Source organism: Bombina bombina, chromosome 1 (genome assembly GCF_027579735.1).
Source record: "Bombina bombina isolate aBomBom1 chromosome 1, aBomBom1.pri, whole genome shotgun sequence".
In the NCBI taxonomy this organism is placed as follows: Eukaryota; Metazoa; Chordata; class Amphibia; order Anura; family Bombinatoridae; genus Bombina; species Bombina bombina.
Genome location: NC_069499.1, coordinates 1,241,481,914 through 1,241,504,454, shown reverse-complemented (window position 1 = coordinate 1,241,504,454; position 22,541 = coordinate 1,241,481,914). Strand labels below are relative to the sequence as shown.

Sequence of the window (22,541 nt, the reverse complement as noted above, 5' to 3'; positions counted from 1 at the left end):
TGCCATTTCCTGTTGGGGAAGAGAATATCCCACAAGTAAGGATGACGCCGTGGACCGGACACACCTATGTTGGAGAAAGAGCGCCAAGCTAAATAAAACTGCGCAGTTCTCAAGTAAATAACCTGTACGTTCCGTATAAGCCTATGAGCCCAAAAAAAAACATCCCACACACAGAAAGCAACAAAAATCACATAAACCAATATGAATAAACCACACTGTTCAACAATCCTCCTTAGGAGAAATTAACCCTTGATTCCATAAAGATAAAAGGAGTCGCATTGAGACCCTGTCTTCTAGCGTTAACGTGTATCAAAAAATGAAAGGAGTTTACCGGAATCTATGCCGTGGAACAGAAACACTGTCCTTTAAGTGTGACACATTGTAGCATCGCTTCAGTGATGAAAAAGCAGGCAGCGAAACTCGTCAACGCTAATTGCTTAGGAGCTGTTAACATGAGTCTGGATGGGTTCATAAGGAACTACTCTGAAATCTTCTGACACTTCTCTGCCAACCTCCTGTGACGAAAGGCAAAGAATGACTGGGGGATCAGGTAAGTGGGGGATGTATTTAAGCCTTTGGAAGGGGTGTCTTTGCTTCCTCCTGGTGGCCAAGTTAAGTATTTCCCGCAAGTAATGAATGGAGCTGTGGACTCTCCCTGTATTAAGACGGAAATTATTATTATTATCATCATTATTTATTATATAGTAAAGTACCACCAAATTCTTTAGCCTTGGAATCCATCGTGTCCTTTCATATGCATGGAAGAAATGTTATGTGTATATCCCTTTTAGTGCACGTTACAACACAGCTTCATTTAAATACAAACATCATACAAGTAGCATTAAACAACTTTAATTATAAACTCACATTATTGCAGACACGTACCATACTGGCAAAAAGTTCTCCGTCATCATCACAGGCAACTCCTCCTGGGCTGTATAGCTGGAACCAGCCATCTTTCCCAGCTCTGACGCTTAAGAGACAAGAGTGGACCTGGCAGAAAGAGCATCTACAAGGTTAGAAATCACATCAAGAAATAATAGCAAATGTACAAGGGTCATTAACAGCAGGGACCCTAAAATCAAAATTCAACATTAATGATTTAGATAGAGCATGCAATTAAAAAACAAAAACCACATATGCACATTTTCTGAGGCATCAGCTCATACTGAGCATGTGCAAGAGTTCACAGTATATAAATATATGTGTTTGTGATTGGCTGATGGCTGTCACATGATACAGGATGAGGGGTAAATTGCAGTAACTTTGATACTTTTCCACAAAAAAAAAAAGACTACTCATTTGAAATTCAGTGCAAGTGTTATTGCATTGTCTTTATATGATGCATTTGTTGATTATGCAATTCTACTGTAATTATTGGTCCTTTAAACATATCACGATATGCCAAAAATAACAACTTTACAGAAAGGGTGGTGAACATCTGATCCAGTATCCACATAGATGTGTGGACATTTTAGAAGATTTTACATGTTTAAAGGGCTATCAAACTCAAAATTGTTCTTTAATTTTTCCAAAAGAACATGCAGTTTTAAACAATTTTCTTTGGTTTTTAATATAACCGTGTTGTTTATGCAAAACTACAGAATGGGTAATAAAGGGATTATATATATTTTTATCAATACAAATTCTGTCCCTTTTTAAAGGGTTGGATATAAATTATATCTATAAACACCCAAATAATAATATACTTCCTAAAAATGTCCAGTGGCACAGGGGATATAGGTGTGGTTGCAAGGTAGCCTCTATCTCCTGTTCTCCCCTCTAGATCGCTCTTTTAAGTTTTGGCTAACCCAAAGCACACATTTTTAATTTTGCTTTTTCCAGGGGCCAAACAAACTATGACACACATTCTTTTTTTTCATTGGTCACAAAGGCTAGTGCAGTGGGCCACATGAGGCCAACACTGTGCAGAAAATATGAATTATCTTCTATATAAATGAGCAGCATTTAAGTATTTAGATTTTTCGCCACGAAAAAGTAGAATAAAAGAGGTTTACGTTTAAGCTGGAAACTAAATACAGCAGTTTACATTGTTTGCTTCCTATTAATGTCCATTGGTTGACAGAAACTTAATGCTGATCGTCATTGGCTCATAGGTATCGCTAATGAATGTTCATTAGTAGGAAGTACGCTGATTATATTGCTGTATTACTTTCAACTTTAATTTACAATACATTTTTTCCAGGCAAAATCATTTTGTATTTGACATTTGTTTGCGATACTACATGCTGTGTAAAATATTATTCTCTGTGTGAAGTCAGCAAGACATCAATAGTTCTTCTTATGGAATATAAACATTTATGGATACCATATTTTTAAAGAGATTAAGAAATAGGTTATTCAGGGGGTCTCAAAGTTACTGTTTCTCCAACATGCAAGTTAGGTAACCGGAAAGTTAACCCCTTGGTTAATGATAGTGACAAACCATTGTGAAGTCATCATCTAACCACACAGGACATGCTTGTTTAGAAACAACATGACATTTCATATAGGAGCTGTCAGCATTTCCCTGAAATACAATGCTTGCAACGTGTGAATTTGCAGGTTGTCAAATTGACTCTTTACCCTCACTTAAACCTTTTTTTCATTTACAAGGTCTTTTATCTCCTTTTGTGTAGCTTCTTTGAGTGCTATCTTATTACTACAACAGACCAGACCTTTATCCCATAAAGAAGTTACAATCAGGACCAAATTGGGCACTAAGCAAAGTAGAGACATGCCTAGTGCTTCCTCCACTCAGAAGCAAACCTGCTAGACTCAGTAACTGAGCTCAACTTTGCAAAATAACCATCATTAATTGCATGCTATGCAAGATTGGCTGCTTACTACTGTTAATAAGAGGTGACCAAGGGGTGTTATGCATTATTATTTAATGAAATAACTGTTTGTCAGATGGCAGCAGTGAGTATATAGGTTTGTAGTGATGCCCTTTATTACTAATGGGTCGATTCTAAAAAGATTTGCCTGGCTAGACGTGGTTTTCCGCGCAAACACTCGCAGGGGCAGCCCTCATGGAATTCTATAAAAAGGGTCTGTCCCTGCGAGTGGCGAGATGTCTCCCCTAGAAATAATGAGAGCTCTCTGCTATGTAAAATCACAATGGAGGATGAAGTACACAGGGAGAAACCGGCGTATATTTAAACGTTAATATTACACCCAATACTAATTAAATTACTTTATTATTATTATTATTATCGGTTATTTGTAGAGCGCCAACAGATTCCGCAGGGCTGTTTTAGTGCAACATATCTTAAATTTGCTGTTATTTTCGTATGCATAGCTTTTCCTTTCAGAGTAATTAGTGTTTTGAGTATTTTGATAAAAACTCGCTCCCTTTTAGGTTGCAAGAAAAAACAATGAGATCTGTAGGGCGAAAATATTTACAGATTTACACTAGGATTTGAGACATTTCATATACGCTCAGCCCATTTTACAAAAAGAGGATAATTAAACTTTGTATTTTGTACTTATAAGTACGAATTTCTATGTGTTTTTTGCACATCTAGTGTACTTACATACGTTTTACATTTTTTGAGGCACCATAATGGGATAAAAAAATGGCCTAATTTATTGTCTAGTTGAGGAATAAATCTTATATATACTTCTACAAGTACTCGGCTTCCTATATTAAATCTTTGGGAAAAAAACGTTTTCTTGAGCCTGACTTTACAGCATATTTTTTGATTGATTGATTTAGATTGATTGCTTTTGTCTTCCTATGAGTTTCCACAACATGGTAAACAAATTTAGAAAACACTATCTGAGGCAAAACATGTACTAACCAGTATATCTTCAGCATTACAATAACCCTTTGACAACTAGTGTCATATTTTTCCTCTGCTCCCTTCATCATAGCCTCAAGGGACACTCTTACCTCCTGTCTGGGGTCCTCTGCAAATCTCTGAATGACGTATTTCAGCTCCCTTGATGGAAATAAGGGGAAAGAACACAGGTTAGTTTGTTTAGCTGAGGACTCTTCTCGAGCTAACAATGGCAAATTTCTATTCCTATTTACCAGACACCTTATGAGATAAAATACAGACGTACAATTCAGGTTCTAGTGATTTACTGGGGCAACATAATCAGTTATAAAGATTTACCTGAATTTGTCATTTATGTTTATCATAGCTCATCCTAAAACAGTAACTCATACTACCAGCATACAATATTAACATTGTGGGGGAATAAACAAACAAAAAGAACTGATTAAACAAATTCAACTTATTTTCACCAGGGGCAAACAGCAGAATTGCTTACATTCTCAAAAATATAATCATATATACACCCAAAAGTCACTTAATACCTTCTATTTGCTTCTATGACCCAAGGTAACGTATGCAGAATATTTTTTTTTATTTTTATGAAAATATTACATAAAAGCAGCATTCAAGTTAAACCTCAAACATTAATCCTCAAATACCTATTTATTTGCACCAATAACTATTTGAAGTTTGACTGAATATACTTTTTGAGAGGAGATTTGTTTTAACTGTACAAATTCTGAGCAGGACACAGCTTGTGATTCGCAGCTATTTGCCTATAGCTATATAAGGCAGCAGTCAAGCTGAGAACTTAAAGGTCCGTAATAAAAGACCAGAATTTACACACGTTTAAATATTTTAGGTTATTTAGAATACATTCGTATTTGTGTTTTTGTAAAAGGAGGGTTTTTTTTATATTATAAAAACAACTTAAAAGTTGGGAAAATAGCCCAACGACGAGTTGTTCAGAAACGCCCCCAAAATTGTTTCTTCCTTTGCATGTCCAATCAGCATTTGCTTGCTGATCAGACATGGGAGCGTGCACGTAATAGTGAGCGGACAGTGGAACTTAGTGAACGCCGAATGACACGCTAGCAGGGGAAATGGTTGCCCATAGCAACGTTTATACTATCTCTGTTAGTGTGTCAGTTTCAGCAATCTTCAAGAGCCGTATGCTTATTGTTGACAATACTAAAAATAAAATTATTGCACACTTTGTTATAACTATACAAAAGAATAAAATTGTGTGTTATCAGCTCTGAGGAAGCTTCAAATGTTGCCATAGCAACCATTCCCGATCGGCTCCCTTGTGGAACGTGCACAGAGGGGCCGGATCGGCTTTTGATAGACGTTTTGCATGCTTACTCTTCTTAGCCGAAACTGAGTGGAGATAGAGAAATGCTGGATTGCGCATACGACTGACAGGATAATTGGAAGCTTAATTGCCACTTTCAATGGACAGTGGAAACAATCTATAATTTTTTATCAATAATTTTTAAATAAAACATTACGTGTAATAGATGTATATTAGAGAAATGTTAAGCTTGTCATGATCTGTTTATTAACCCTTAGAGTAAAAACAACTATAATTGCCATTTAAGTTGCATTCTGACTCTTATGAGCATGGGCAAGAAATTGACTTTTCGTTTATCTGGCATTAACTAAACAATAAGCCAGCTCATGTTGCTCTAGAAGTTTTATGACCTGAGGATATATATGCCTTTCTGTAGAGACCCCAGCCCCTTTGTAGTGTTGTGACAGGAATTAATGGACCCAGCACAAATTAAGTTAAAAAATGTATAAAAAGCTCAAATCATATTAAAATAATTAATAATACACATTGTGATGGTTTTTATTAAAAGTACAAGCCCCTGCTTATTCATATTTTTTTATTACAACAATGAAACAGACTGTTTTATATTCCTTTAAACAAACAAAAATCTGCCAATTTGCTTCTTTTCTCTTGTTATCCTTTATTGCAACTTAGGTCTTTTCAATTCAGAGGTAGGTTCAGGTGTGTGCACAAGGATAAAAAGAGAAAGTTACATTTGAAAACAGAAGTTAAAGGGATATGAAACTTAAACTTTTTCTTTTGTGATTCAGACAAAGTATACAATTATAAAAAATAAAAAAAAGTTTCCAATGTACTTGTATTATCATTCTCACAGTATTCTTTGTTAAAGAGAATAAATAGGTATGTAGCGTGCACGTTTCTGGATCACTGTATAGCAAACACTGCTGCCATCTAGTGCTCTCGTAAATGTATGAATGTTCTTGCAAAAATACTGCCCTTTAGTGCTACAGGCACGTTCACACTCCTGAGCCTACTGACCTTCTTTTCAACAAAGGCTACCAAGAAAATGGAAGTCATTTTTTTAATGGAAAACTTTTTTTTTTTTTTTTTTGCACTGCACTTTCTATCTGAATCATGAAACGTCTCTTTAAAGACTCCTGTGAGAACCAAATCCCATATAGGCTGCAATATTTCCATAACTCAATGACAATCAGTAAAACGTATATTTTCTTCTCAGGTAATCTGATGTTTTAGTAATACTTACTTTGTGAACGTTTCATGTGCAAGTGCTCTGTAAAAACATTAAAAAAAAAACATACGTATAAAAAAACATGTCATAAGCACACGTGGTCACATGCAGAAACTAACAACTAGAGCAGGCTTGTTACAGTGCATGAACTTCAACACATTTGAAATTAAGCCCAAAGATCTTTGTCTACGGAGAACACAAAGTGCTTTAAATCTGTCAAGTTTGATCTCGCTGTAGAAATTCTTAGCATGTTTTATTTGTAATATGTTAATGTTATAAAAAGAATGGTGTGTGCATATGGTGCAAAAATGCTCATTAAACGTTTCTTTTATCTAGTCGGGCTTAAAGGGAAATGCAACCCCAAAAGCTATTGCCTCTCATAATATGTTGTTTAACCCCTTAACCCAATGGACGTATATATATATATATATATATATATATATATATATATATATATATATATATATATATATATACACACACACATACATACATACATATATATATATACACACACGTCATGAACCGGATAATGATCGGTAACCATCATCTGCTAGTGCCAGCGGGAGGTGTGGGAGGGAAAGCGGAAGACGGGTGGGCAGTCCAGCAGCGGAGGGGGGGAGAGGGAAGGAGTGGGATGGGCACTACACTGTTGTTATAAAAAAATGCAGGGAGAGGGAGGCATAGCGAGCTACACTACAGAAAAAATGTGGGTGAGGGGGGCCCTAAGTAACCATTGCTGGAGGAGGAGAGGTGTGGGGACTACTACACTACAAAAAAAATAAAATGTAATAATAATAATAAACAAACAAGCAGTATGTAAATAATTTAAGTGAGAAACCCAAAGTTGTAAAAAATGTTAAAAATTCTCCGGTATTTTGGGCAAGTTCGTCTCTGAAATTCCTGGTAGTGAAGGGGTTAATGAAGACAAAAAGTGAATGTAAATTTAAAGAGATAATAAAATCTCAAAACTACTTGACTTTATTTTAAACATGACCTACTTTTACACCATTTTTTTTTCTTTTTAAATGAAACAAAAGGTGATCACCATTTTTGCAAAGCTTCCTTTGAACTGACCCAGCTACCACAGATACTGAGGCTGGTCTACCACTGTCGGCAAGCTTCAGTTCAGGGGAAAATGTTTGCATTATTTCTGTGCAAATGAAGCTTTTGAAATGTGAATTGGACATTCTACATACATAGCAGCTTTGGCCTCAAACTGAAATACAGAAAGCACAGTTGTTTTGTCTGCTTCGCCACAGACTCTTATTATATTCTTATGTTTACAGCATGACTACAAATATGCAATTTAGTTCTACATGACATTTGTTTTTTTCCAGAGAACCCAAGTGGCTTAATTAACCAAGTATTATGATTACAATAATAAACAAGACACACCAATTACAATAACAGGCCATTCTACAGGTTGCATCATGGCACCAGAATAAAGTTTCTCTGGCGTGTTGCTTAAAAGGATCGATTTGGCCAAATGACGTTAGCTTTATGTAATAGAATGTAGCTTATGCACCTAAACTCGTGGCACACAACTGATCTCTGTGTGAGAAAGAACAAGGTCTCTGGAGCATTACACATTGGCAAATTGGACAATTATGGGTGGTAATGTTTATTCCCTGGAGTGTGCATTTTTGGAACAGAAGAGCTCATTAGCTTGTCCCTCAAGGACAAAAGTCATTCTGCAGATGACAATGTAGCTTTTCTTCCATCAAAACACGAGAGCGTGATACCTCATTAGATAAACAACTTTAAGCAGCCTGATGACACAATTTGTGAAGCAAACATTTTGTCAACATAAATATGCATCTAAAATACATTTTTAACACACAGAGGTAAAGTCTTCTAAACCGGAAAAAGTTTTACTTTTAGTTATTATGTTACTGACATTTACATTACTTACCCTTTTTATTACCAAACCTGGGTACTTGGTAAACATTGCATTACTCGGAGGACATATATCTGAACATATCTATTTAGTGACCCTATTTTAATATTTGTTTGCTCTTAGTATATTCTGGGTTTTATTTAGAGGGTCTTACAGGACTTGGAAGCAATGAAATAACATCTACACATTGATCTATTGGCATAAATTATTTTTCAAGATAATTTTTTTTTTATAATCCTTTTCTAAATAAATGTGTTATACTAGCAGAATAGTTCATAAAGAAGATTTAATGTCTGTTTCATCCAATCATTACAATTAAAAGGCAGCTCCAAAATGCACAGTATATCAAAGAAGCATATTTTGGACAGAACATCCCAGTCAGTACAAAATATGATGACATTAATGACAATTGGAGTGCACTGGTCCATAATTTTACATTTATTACCAATTTGATAGGCATTTATAAAGGTGGCAATTTGTTAGTAATTTCGTGTGGACAGATACAATGTTTTATTATTACTGAAAACTGGACTTGCATATTTGATGTTTGTTTTGTCAAGGAGATAGCACAAGCCTTTACACATCAGGGTCTAGAGTAGGTTAAACTGATGGTAAACTCTCACCTTTATAAAATCAGATCCAGAATGTTAGTGATATTTTAGATGGAGTTTAATGCATCAGTTTTAACGAAGATGCGCTATACCTTACTTTTTGATATAGATATGAAATACAAATACCCTGCGCTCTGTAGCCCACTTCAAAAAGTCATTTTTTATGTGAATTGTTCTCCAGTCAGTGCTATAGATACAAAAGTGCCATATGGGGACTGTTAGCTCATATGAAACTTTACTTTTGAAGTTTGCGTCAGAGGGTAGGGTATTTGAATTTCATAACTATACGAAAAAGTAAATTATAGCACATCATTACAACTGATGAATTAAACTCCTAAAATATCACTAACAGTCCGGATCTGTTTTGATAGAGGGGCGAGTTTCCCATTACTTTAAGGGTCTGCTCCACTGTCGGGGAAAGCATAGAGATAATGCTAATAACAGAAATGTGCACTAGCACAAGGCAGTCAACCCAAGGAAACAGAACGAGGAATGAAGAAAATGTTAACAGACAAAGAATGTGTTCTACTACTTTATTCTTCAGTTGGACTATATTTTTCTCTGATTATACCATCAGTGTTTGATCTTTATTCTATTAATAAGTGTCTTTTATTTGTTTTTTTTACAATTAGTAAATGTTACTATAACTTAACATCACTTTAATAAATTAAATAATTTTAAATATAAAACAAATTATGCTTACCTGATAATTTTATTTTCTTCAGATGGAAAGAGTCCACAGCTGCATTCATTACTTTTGGGAAATAAGAACCTGGCCACCAGGAGGCGGCAAAGACACCCCAGCCAAAGGCTTAAATACTCCTCCCACTTCCCTCATCCCCCAGTCATTCTGCCAAGGAACGAGGAAACAGTAGAAGAAATATCAGGGTGAAAGGGTGCCAGAAGAATAAAAATACAGACGCCCCACATAAAAAATATGGGTGGGTAGCTGTGGAGTCTTTCCATATGAAGAAAATAAAATCATCAGGTAAGCATAATTTAAGTTTTTCTTCATAAATGGGCCACAGCTGCATTCATTATTTTTGGAAGAACAATACCCAAGCTATAGAGGACACAGAATGCCAAGACGGGAGGGTACAAGAGGGGCCCATTCTGAAGGCACCAGGCCTGAAACCACTAGTCAACAAAACCCTGCTTCATCCAAAGCCAAGAAACATTGAAAATAAAAAAGGCCCCAAGGACACTGACCCGCAGATAGTCCGGAAGCCTAGCTAGAGACCGCAAAATCAGACGTAACTGAGCCAACAGTCCTCCAGGAGACACCATCGCCAAGTAGTCAGTCCCCAACCACACCCTCTTCACTAGTGAAAGGACCACCAGCCCAAAACTCCCAAAGGAATAAGGCAAGGAGAACCAAAGGGAAACCAAAAGGTCACCACAAATTCCATAAAAGAAAGAACTCCCAGAGCGAGCCCAGCTACAAAGACCCAAATGGGTCCTGACAAACAAGGGGAGACAATGCCCAGACCAAATAAAAACCACAAGGATTAGGACCGGGCATCAGAACAGAGAAAACTTTCCTCTCAACATTGTGCAAAAGCACCAAAAAAGACAACTGAAGACAGAGTCCTCAAAACGCCAGAACTTAGAATACTGAAGTAGTCAACACATAATACGTGTAGCAGACCCAGACGAGGTAAACACCTGAATTAAGAACACGCAGTCATCATCAGGATGACACAGAAGAAATACTTGCTAAAAAGCGGCCAAACAAGAGATAAGATTGCAAAAACTCCAAGACAGAGAACACACTCCAGGCAATCCAAGCCGCCAGACCGAGACATAGGTCTCAAAAACACCTCAACGAGGCCCACTGCACCCCCGAAGATGAACAACAATCTCAGAACCTACTCCCAGCTGGGCCAGCCCAATCGTTGGCAGGTCTGAAAACAGAGGAACAAAAGAACCCCAACACCAGCTCCAAAAAGACAAGGTCGAAGACCCAAATCTAGTAAAAAAAAGGTTCAACATAGTCTCAACGCAGAGGCATCAAGACTCCAGATAAAACAGAACAACCCAGAGATCATGTTTCCCTTCAACATAGGTTAAATCCTCTGTTCCACCTCCTGAATGCAGTAGAAGCCCTAGGACAAGGACCACACCTCCGTAAGGAGGAGAACAAGCCCGCCTAAGAAAAAGGGGCCATTAAATACAGAGCACCTGCCCACAAGACAAAAGCTAAACAAGAGATCCATCTCCAACACAGATGAACTTGAAAGGAATCCCCTTAGAAAATAGCCTGCTAGCACACCGACAAGGGGCAATAGCTGCAGTGGATACCCTGCAAAGCCTTCGCCTGCAGAACCGCAAAGCCATCAGGTTACTTCAGCAAACTGTCCAAGAGAAACCGTTCAATAAGCGTAAGGCAAGCCCCATGAGGATCGGCACTCAGAAAACCTGGCCAACCGTGACCAGGTCAACTAGCCAGACCAAAGGTCATAGCCTAAGTTCCCTGGAAATGGAGAACACCGAACCCGCCCTAAAGTCTGCGAAGTCCGGTAACAACCCGCAACGGGAACCACAAGGGAAAATGCTGAGCAAAAGCCTCAGCAACCTGACGAACCAGGGCAATGACAGGTCTGAGCCCCAAATTGTTTAAAAACAAACAATATCCCATAAACTCAAACATCCCATCTGATATAAAAACAGACCCACAGGGAGATATCAATACAATATCCAGAATAACGAGAACACCTCGCAAGTCCTGACCCAAGGAAGAGACCACCCCTCGCCGAAGTCCAACACTCCAAAGGAGCTAAGACATCTTAAACCTAGACACTTGAGCCCATAGGCATTCTAACCGCCACAAGACGTCCAAAGTAAGGGGATACCTCGAGAACAAAGTCACTGGAGCACGGTTAGTCTACACATCACTTCCAATACGAGTCAGAGGATCAAATGAAAAAAAAAGGATGCAGATCATCCCCAGATCCGAGGGAAGAACCCTAAGCCAAGCCCAAAGGAGACCCCAATGTCATCAAAAAGGAACAACCATCTCCCGAAGGGAAAACCAGGCCCCAAAAGAACCATGGAAGGAACAAATCCAAAAGGACAAATTCCCAGAGCTTCAGAAAGGCCAACCTGCCCAAAACAGCAGTAAGGAGGCTCTAAGCCCCCAATCCTCCCACATGAGGAAGAACACATACTCCCAAGAGTATCGGAATTAAAAGAGAGTGACGCAGCGGAACTCCACTGACCCAGTCAACCAGCTTGAATGCTAAATAAGAACTAAAACCTCCTTCCTGCCTCACAACTCTTTAGAATGCTTAGCTGAAACTTGTAAAATAAAAAAAAGAAAAACACAAATAATAAAGTGAGCACTCAGCGCCTCAACCGGCCCAGCCAGGCAGAACAGGTGCCACGTGTCTGAACAAGTCACGAGACAGAAGAACTGAACCCGAGCAGGACCAGCCTGCAGACAGGGCCATAACTGTCAAGCTGCCTAAATCTTCCCTCAGAGGGGAAGAGAATAACAGACATACATAGGACTAACGTGTCCCATAACAAACTTCCGCAGAAGCAAACAGCGAGGATCGATCCCAGAGAAAGTTCCTGAAGGAAACATATAAACAAAAATAAAAGACATCCTAACCGGATAAAAGAAAATAAAAGGCAACCCGTAGGTTAACGCCTAAGAAGAACAGGCATACCCGTAGGACCAGCCAAACGGAACCCTGATCTTCCAACAAACTGGGAAGGATCTCAATAAACCGATAATCAGGAGATTACGTCATCCCCTCATGTCTAATGACGTGAGCCATTCGAAGTAGAATACTGCGGATTCCCGTATCCATTAAGGATAGGGTCCTCTAATAACTCAAAAACGTGTCTGAGCAAAACGCGAAGGCACACTATTCTGTAATGAAAGGCACAACACTCAGGGACAGCTACACCCACAGGGAACTGAATAGGCCCATCCAAGGCCGGGAAACCCGGAACAATAGGACACAAACACAAATAAACGTCTGGACTCTGCAGACGCATAATCGCCAAAAAATATGTAAAAGCGAAAGCGTGCTGCGACCTCCGGGGGGGGGGGAACAAGCCACCCTGCAAGGAGGGATACACATAATCTGGGTTACCCGCATGTGTAGTAGTAGGGAGCGGTAGGGAACTCACCTTGCGGAGGTCAGAACCCCCAGAGGCGGATGGCTCAGTGGTCCCTTGATTACCCGAGCCTGAGAAACAAGGCGCTCTAACACGGCATACAGAACATAACTGATTGACATGTGTCAACGGGGCCAATTCGCATTATTCACAAGTGGAAGAATCTGAAATTTGAATAGTCTCAGCATCAGAATCCTCCATAACTGGATAGAGAATATATTAATATGGACTATAAGAAAACAAAATTTAAACGGCACCTGACACCCACAATGGCTGGGGCACCCACCACCTCCTACAAACCAGACACTGGCAGACCAGCACAGTCAGGAATGTGGAAATGGAAAACCAGATAGTAAACACGCCCAGTCACAAGGTGAACCGTACAGTCCAAAAAAAGCGCGCCCAACCATAAGGTTGCGTCACTTCCAAAGGCTTTTATGTTCCAAGCCAGGAGCCCAGTTAACATTACACATAAGCAGATTGAATCACATAACAGACATGATTTAAAAAAAACCTGTTCAATAGTCCCCCTCAGGAGCTATTAACCCTCGATTCCAAGACACCAAAGGAGTTTCACTTCCCGCAAGAAAGCACCTTACAGGAAACAAAAAAATTACAGTACTTTCTGATAAAGTAAAATGAAACGATCTTACCGGAATCTATGTCGTGGAACAGGAACACAGCCCTTCAAGTGTGACGGATAGTAGCGGCGCCTCCGCCATAGACTTGAGAGAAGAAAGCAGGCAGCTAAGCGAAGTTCGACAATGTCGATTGCTTGTGGAGCTGTTAACATGAGTTGGGTTGGTTTCGCAGAAAGACTCTCCCTGCATCTCAGGACTCTAACTTTCATTCAGGCCCTCACTAGATGAAAGTTAGGATTACTTAAAACTCCCGTCCCATATCGAAGAGTACTACCCTCCATAAGAGACAAACTTCTGACGCTTCTCTGCCAACCTCCTGTGACGAAAGGCAAAGAATGACTGGGGGATGAGGGAAGTGGGAGGAGTATTTAAGACTTTGGCTGGAGTGTCTTTTCCTCCTCCTGGTGGCCAGGTTCTTATTTCCCAAAAGTAATGAATGCAACTGTGGACTCTTTCGATTTATGAAGAAAATACTTATAATGTTTTTAAGCTTAGCATTAAAGTAGAGCCCTATCAGTTAGTGGAGGTTTTTAACTCTGGAGGGTAAAAACTAGAGTTAGAAAATACTGACAGATTCCAACATAGCATAGGGAATGAATGGCTGTTAATATAACGTACATTAGGATTGAACACCTATAAAATGGGGGGGGGGGGGGGGAGACAAAACAATAAGCTGCTGTTAGTATTACCTGAAATAAAAATAAATAATAACAGTAATAAATAATGTCCTTGTGAACTTACTCTTTGGGGAACGGTATAGGTTGCAGCAAACTGGCGAGGGCTGGCCGCCAATCATCATAGTCCGACCTGCAAATAAATAAATATATATATATATAGTTATTTGCATCTCAAACCCTCATTACTTTAGTGGAACAATGAATCCAAATTAGCATCTCCTAAACTTGATTTTGTTATTTTTCCCAATATTCCTCAGCTACATTATATTAAAAAGTGTTATGAAATTCTGTTTTGTTGCATCTAACAGAGGATATTTTAACACTGATGCCACTGAGCTTAATAAACTTTCTATACATGTTAATTCTTGCAGAGGCAAGAAGAGTTGTTCTCTACCAACCAGTGAGCATGTTTAATAGCTGCTCTTTCTTATGCACGATATTAATTTTTTTTATGGAACCCTATTATAGTTAAAGGGTCACTACTGTAAAATCTGTTTAACTTTAATATGTTTCCAATTACTTGTGATAACAACTGCAGAGTATAAAATGTATGGAAAATTGCTCCTTTAGGTTTATTGTTATAAATGTTTGCTTGTTGAAATCACAACCCCTACAAAAGGGCTGACCTTGCAAGGAGAGCAGGCATCCTTGTCTTATTGTTCCCTCTATACACAAATATCGAATTATCTCTGTCTATATTTGCAAAAGCTAATTTTATGAGAAAAAATGAACTGAAAATGAACATTTTTTTAGAACTAATCTCTGATTTCTTCTTGTTTGCATACCTTTTCTGTAGCATATACCGCAGTACTGAAATTTTCAGTACAGGTGGTGGATACAATAAGCAAAAGTAGCTGTTTAAAAAAAAAAAAAAAAAAAATAGAGCTAAAGGGGCTATTAGTAAACAATATAATACACGTATATAGGTAAAAAGGATCATTGGAATACATTAAATGGACAGTTCACTGTAATTATGTATTCCATGAATGTGTTCCCCATGACTTTTTATACCAGCTGCTGCATACAAAATGTATGAGAAATTGCTCATTTATGCTTTTTGCTAAATAAATAGCTAGATTTACTTTTTGAATCAAAATAGGCTTGGCTTGCTGACAGATCAGATCTTGTTATTGTATCACTCAAAGGCTTACCTTTCTTGTCTCTGTAGAATACTTAAAAAGAACAATTGAAAATGAAGATTTTAGAGCTTTATCTTTATCCTCCCACTGTGAGTGTAATGTCTTCTGCAGGCTCTGGCTTACATAGTTTCTCAATAGCCTATACCTAGGTATAGACATTTTCAGTATAGGTAGGGATACTACAGGCTAAATCAGCTATTTCAAATGCCAATATAAAGGCTAAGAAGCTATTTGTAAACAATTTAATACACTCTAGCTGTTAAAAATTGATCATTGGGAACAAATTAAAGGAGAGAAAGTTTTGGAGTAAACTGTCCCTTTCAAGGGGAGACCTTTTACATTACAAGGTCCCTTTAACTTTACAGGTATACTGTTCCTGAACCACTTTAATAATAATACTTCAAATGTTAACTTTCAAGATCACTAGTAAATGAGTTTCATAAACACAATTATTTGGACAAATGGATGCAATAACCTTCATAACGATTCTAAATGGTTTTTATATTAAAAACCTATCTGCTCTCAAAATAACTGAAAAAAATGTTACTCAACTGAAGACTCCAATCTATTCAATTTTTTGCTTTCAAAGAGCGCTGCAAACACATCTCTGGCACCCAGGTGGTTAAATAAAAGTAATTCTGAACTGTAATCGATTTCCATACTAACACACAAGGCTCTGGTCTACAGTGAACAGAAAACAAGAACAGTCAAAAATAATGATTTCTACGTTTTTCTTCTCCAAATTTCTCGCTCAGTTGTCAGAAAATAACTTTTTTTTTCTCTACCCTCCTCTTGTCTACAGCTTTTTCCAAACCACTTCTCCTTTTCTTCCAATCTCTTTGTTCTCTTAGCATCTGTCATCTCTGCCCCCCCCCCTGTATTCTCTCTCCCTCTTTCAGTTTCTCTAACAACCTCTCTCAGTCTGTGTCATATCCGCTTATTTACTTTTCTACTCGTTACCCAGTTATTTATTTTCTCTAGTATCCAACCCCCCCCATACTTCTCTCCCACTCATCTATCTAATCTTCTACCTTCCCAACGATCTAATCCTTTAAAAAAATCATATTGCAGCCCTTCCACTGAACAATAAACTACAAATCTATGTGACCTAGAAGGAAATGTCATCAAATTCTGGTAAATAACATTATTTTCTCAACTACTGTCTGACCACAAGACAATGTAGCAACTGAACAAGCTTCATATTATAGGTTAAAAGTTTATTTTTTTTTTTAGGGGGAGTGGTGTCTGATTATGTCTGCTCTTCTGTCTTACTATATCACATACACAGCTTCTAACGCTGCAACTTTACATTATAATTTAGTAGAAACAGTATTTAGCTATATATATATATATATATATATATATATATATATATATATATATATATATACACACACACACACACACATATATTTATATATACAGACATACACACACATATATATATATATATACATACACACACACAGTGTTGCTTTGCTGCAACACAAGCAGACAGCTCCACCTACTGGCTATTTTAATAAATGCACTGCTTCTCAATGCTTTTCAATAGCAGTCACATGACTGGAAAAAAGGTTGTTATTCTGAACCGTTGTAAAACGAGGGACACCTATATATATATATATATATATATATATATATATATATATATATATATCTATATATATATATATATATATATATATATATATATATATATATATATATATATATATATATATATATATATATATATATATATATATATACACACATACGCACACTATTTTTATGGAGAGAGGATACAGTATTTTTTTATACTTTTAAATTGTTACTTGGGTGTAGACCCTGTTAAACACGTGCATAAATAAAAAGAGAGAAGCGCTCAACCTGGGAACGAACAATAGCATAATAGCTTGCTCTATGGCCAGTTACCACCCTAGAAGCAGCCTCTTTCTGCTCAGAGGCAGACGTGATGCGGGAATCCAGACGTGGACCCGTTGCTCAGTGTGCCTAGGGGGATATGGCTGCACCTCACTGACGAGGCCCACAATAGGCCGAAACGTACGTCTGGGGTTTTGCGGTTTCTCTTGTTCAGAGAGGGATTGCCTGGTATTTCGGGGCTGGACTGTACTGTGAAGTCAGGATCAGACCGATATGCTACAGGAAAGTTCTTCTCTGTGAAAGACACATATTGAGCAAAAAGAGGCTGCTTCTAGGGTGGTAACTAGCCATAGAACAAGCTATTATGCTGTTGTTCGTTCCCAGGTTGAGCACTTCTCTCTTATTATTTATGCAAATTATGACACTTAGGGAAGTCTCCGTAAGTGTGATGCGGGAATCCAGACGTGGACCCGTTGCTCAGTGTGCCTAGAGGGATATGGCTGCACCTCACTGACGAGGCCCACAATAGGCCGAAACCTACATCTGGGGTTTTGCCGTTTCTCTCGTTCAGAGAGGGATTGCCTGGTATTTCTGGGCTGTACTGCACTGTTAAGTCAGGATCAGACAGATATGCTACAGGAAAGTTCTTCTCTGTGAAAGGCACATGTTGAGCAAAAAGAGGCTGCTTCTAGGGTGGTAACTAGCCATAGAACAAGCTATTATGCTGTTGTTCGTTCCCAGGTTGAGCGCTTCTCTCTTTTTATTTATGCCTGTTAAACATTTATCTACACTTCCAAAACAGAGAGAAACAAGAGAGGACACTATCATGCTCCCTAGAAAAGCCAGGGATTTCAGCACTCCAAGTTTTATACAAAATGATTTAGTCAATGACACATATTGAAAAAAGTATATAGAATTTATTATGGTCAGGTAATCTCCGCTCCGGTGTAAAGTAATCAACAGCTGGGTTTTCGCTTAGGGGACTCCGCTGTTGATTACTTTACACCGGAGCGGAGATTACCTGACTATAATAAATTCTATATACTTTTTTCAATATGTGTCATTGACTAAATTATTTTGTATAAAACTTGGAGTGCTGAAATCCCTGGCTTTTCTAGGGAGCATGATAGTGTCCTCTCTTGTTTCTCTCTGTTTTGGAAGTGTAGGTAGATATATATATATATATATATATATATATATATATATATACACACACACACACACACACACACAGTATCTCACAAAAGTGATTACACCCCTCACTTTTCATGCAACAACACTAAAAAAATGACACTTTGCTTCAATGTAAAGTAGTGAGTGTTCAGCCTGTATAACTGTGTAAATTTGCTGTGCCCTCTAAATAACTCGACATAGCCATGAATGTCTAAATCGTTGGCAACAAAATTGAGTACACCCCTAAGTGGAAATGTCCAAAGTGGGCCCAAAGTGTCAATATTTTGTGTGGCCACCATTATTTTCCAGCACTGCCTTAACCCAATTGAGCATGGAGTTCACCAGAGCTTCACAGGTTGCCACTGGAGTCCTCTTTCACTCCTCCATGACGACATCACAGGGCTGTTTGAGGATGCCCCACAGATGCTCAATAGGGTTTAGGTCTGGAGACATTCTTGGCCAGTCCATCACCTTTACCTTCAGCTTCTTTAGCAAGGCAGTGGTTGTTTTGGAGATGTGTTTGGGGTCGTTATGTTGGAATACTGCCCTGCGGCCCAGTCTCCAAAGGGAGGGGATCATGCTCTGCTTCAGTATGTCACAGTACATGTTGGCGTTCATGGTTTCCTCAATGAATTGTAGCTCCCCAGTGCCGGCAGCACTCATGCAGGCCCAGACCATGACACTCCCACCACCATGCTTGACTGTAGGCAAGACACACCCGTCTTTGTACTCCTCACCTGGTTGCCGCCACACACGTTTGACACCATCTGAACCAAATAAGTTTATCTTGGTCTCATCGGATCACAGGACATGGTTCCAGTAATCCATGTCCTTATTCTGCTTGTCTTCAGCAAACTGTTTGCGGTCCTTCTTGTGCATCATTTTTAGAAGAGGCTTCCTTCTGGGACGACAGCCATGCAGACCAATTTAATGAAGTGTGCAGCATATGGTCTGAGCACTGACAGGCTGACCCCCCACCCTATCAACCTCTGTAGCAATGCTGGCAGTACTCATACGTATATTTTCCAAAGACAACCTCTGGATATGACGCTGAGCACATGCACTCAACTTCTTTGGTCAACCATGGTGAGGCCTGTTCTGAGTGGAACCTGTCCTGTGAAACCGCTGTATAGTCTTGCACACCGTGCTGCAGCTCAGTTTCAGGGTCTTGGCAATCTTTTTGTAGCCTAGGCCATCTTAATGTAGAGCAACAATTCTTTTTTTCAGATCCTCAGAGAGTTCTTTGCCCTGAGGTGCCATGTTGAACTTCCAGTGACCAGTATGAGAGCGATAAGACCAAATTTAACACACCTGCTCGCCATTCACACCTGAGACCTTGTAGTCACATGACACCAGGGAGGGAAAATGGCTAATTGGGCCCAGTTTGGACATCTCCACTTAGGGGTGTATTCACTTTTGCTGATAATGGTTTAGACATTAATGGCTGTGTGTTGAGTTACTTTGAGGGGACAGCAAATTTACACTTATACAGGCTGTACACTCACTACTTTACATTGTAGCAAAGTGTAAATTCTTCAGTGTTGTCACATGAAAATATATAATAAAATATTTACAAAAATGTGAGGGGTGTACTCACTTTTGTGAGATACTGTACATATATGTATATATATATATATATATATATATATATATATATATATATATATATATATATATAGGCACACACACACATATATATATATATATATATATATATATATATATACATACACACATACCCCAACAATAGTTACAGCACGGTTTCAAATTTCTTAATGTTCTTTTTCAGGTGCTCGTATATTGCCCGAGTCCTGCAATTCCTTACATTCAATTTTCAAGACAACAAAGTAGCTACAGCACCGTTACTTCAGGAAAACTTCCTTTATTGAAGTGGCAAAAGAAACAAACATATACGTTTCGTGCCTTAAAACCTTGTTTTAAATAATTTCTTAAAAGAAAAAAATATCTGAAACAGTATAAAATATACTAAAATCAGACTAAGCTACTCTGTGTTCTAGTGAATACAACAAAGTTTTAGGGTCCAGTCGATTATTTGCAAAAGAGATCAGATTTGGCTAACACAGGTGATTGGAGTAGTCTTTCAAAAAAGCCAAGTAGTTTTAAAAGTTGTACCTTCAACATACTATGTTGTGTTGTAAACTATATCTGTGCTCTTAAGTCTGTACAATGTTGGTTTTAAAATTATAATAATTTTATATGGCAAATGTTTTGAATACTCTAAAATAATGGATGTCCATTTAATTTAATTGTAGTAAAAGATTATCATGTTTGCAAACTATTCAACATTTATTTTTTAAATATATATATATATATATATATATATATATATATATATATATATATATATATATATATATATATATATATATATATGCACACACACATTTTTTTAGTATGTTTTTGTTTGTTTATCAAATATAACATTTGAATAAATATTATATTATCATAAACTTTAATCTAAGTTTATAGAAGACAATTTTGAAATGTAATATTTCAATGTTAACATTCATTATATACAAACATTTTATTAACAAAATTTGCATCCCTGCAAATCTGTGTTTAATCTCTGCAACTGCTGGTTTCTGGTTCTGGTGAGCCAATAAACAGAGGTAGTCACACAACCCTACCAATCACCGGCCACTCCCACTAGGGACCAGTACAGTAGTTCTCTGTAGCTCCCGAGAGGAACTTTAAAGGGATATGAAACCCAAAAACGTTCTTATATAAATATATAAATAATAGGTGGTGCAAAAAACTGCTGTTCCTAGGTTCAATTAATAAGAATAAAAATAATTCAAATATGCAATCCAAATAAGATGTGTTCATATACCATACATAGGTATCCAGATATTTTGTATGATGTAGCTAAGATTCTTAAAAAACACAAATGTGTATATACGTTTATATCAAATCGGTATTTATTGTTATACTCTTGAATAAATACCCCTTGGTACTTATCAAGGTAAATTAGGGGATCAGGCTTTGTGTGTACAATACCGCCAATTGTAATCCAATCTTATGGGCTGGTGGATATATCTGATGCCAGTCTTATTTTGGTGTCTATGAATTGAGCTTTTGACAATATATGTTTGTAGCTGGTTATCGCTGTATTAGCGTGGTGATAAATTCAAATATGTCCCAAGTGGAAAAACGTGTGTGACTTACGTGGATCTTCAGCCTATGTGGCCAGATTAGTACCTTAGGCGGATAAGGAATTATACCGCTTTACTCGATGTAAGTTCAGGAGTCGTTCAACAGTGCACTGTTGTCAGGATGTCCTCTTTTCCCGTCGGTGAGTTTGATGATTTACCGGTTACCTTATCAGATCCTAGGATTATAGCCGTTGGGTTGCAAAGTCTCTGTCTTTATTTTCCTCCTTTGTCAGAGATAGATCCTCCACATGTACCGAGTGAGCGTATATTCGCAGGCTTCGTATCTCAGGTAAGCAGCCTTCTCCCCTTCTGTTAGACCAGCAATCAGCTGGTGTGATTATCAGTTTCTACGTGTTTCGGCTTACAGCCTTTATCAAGATACCTGATATGATCAATTTCTCTCCTTTTAAAGAGTATAACAATAAATACCAATTTGATATAAACGTATATACACATTTGTGTTTTTTAAGGATCTTAGCTACATCATACAAAATATCTGGATACCTATGTATTACAACAAACCAGAACTCCAGCACCTGACAGTAACAAGGTGTGCACGCTTCAGGAATACTGCACTGTACTCCACACAGAATAAAGTCACAAAGAAGAAGCAGCACCAACCAGTAGTTTCCAACAGATTTATTCATGCAGAATGCACAGTCAACAGCCAGACCAACAAACAGCAACGTTTCGGACTTAGTCATCATCATCATGCATGATTAAGGACTAAGTCCGAAACGTTGCTGTTTGTTGGTCTGGCTGTTGACTGTGCATTCTGCACGAATAAATCTGTTGGAAACTACTGGTTGGTGCTGCTTCTTCTTTGTGACTTTGGATACCTATGTATGGTATATGAACACATCTTATTTGGATTGCATATTTGAATTATTTTTATTCTTATTAATTGAATC

General features: G+C 37.9%; 1 protein-coding gene across 1 annotated transcript in view; it reads right to left on the bottom strand.

Moving 5' to 3' along the window:
- CMIP (c-Maf inducing protein) overlaps positions 1-22,541 on the bottom strand; it is a 363,762-nt gene that overhangs the window by 39,925 nt on the left and 301,296 nt on the right. Inside the window, 4 exon segments of the mRNA XM_053700697.1 lie at positions 886-993; positions 3,896-3,944; positions 6,341-6,367; positions 14,347-14,412. Of these exon segments, the coding sequence (XP_053556672.1) occupies positions 886-993; positions 3,896-3,944; positions 6,341-6,367; positions 14,347-14,412 (250 nt within the window).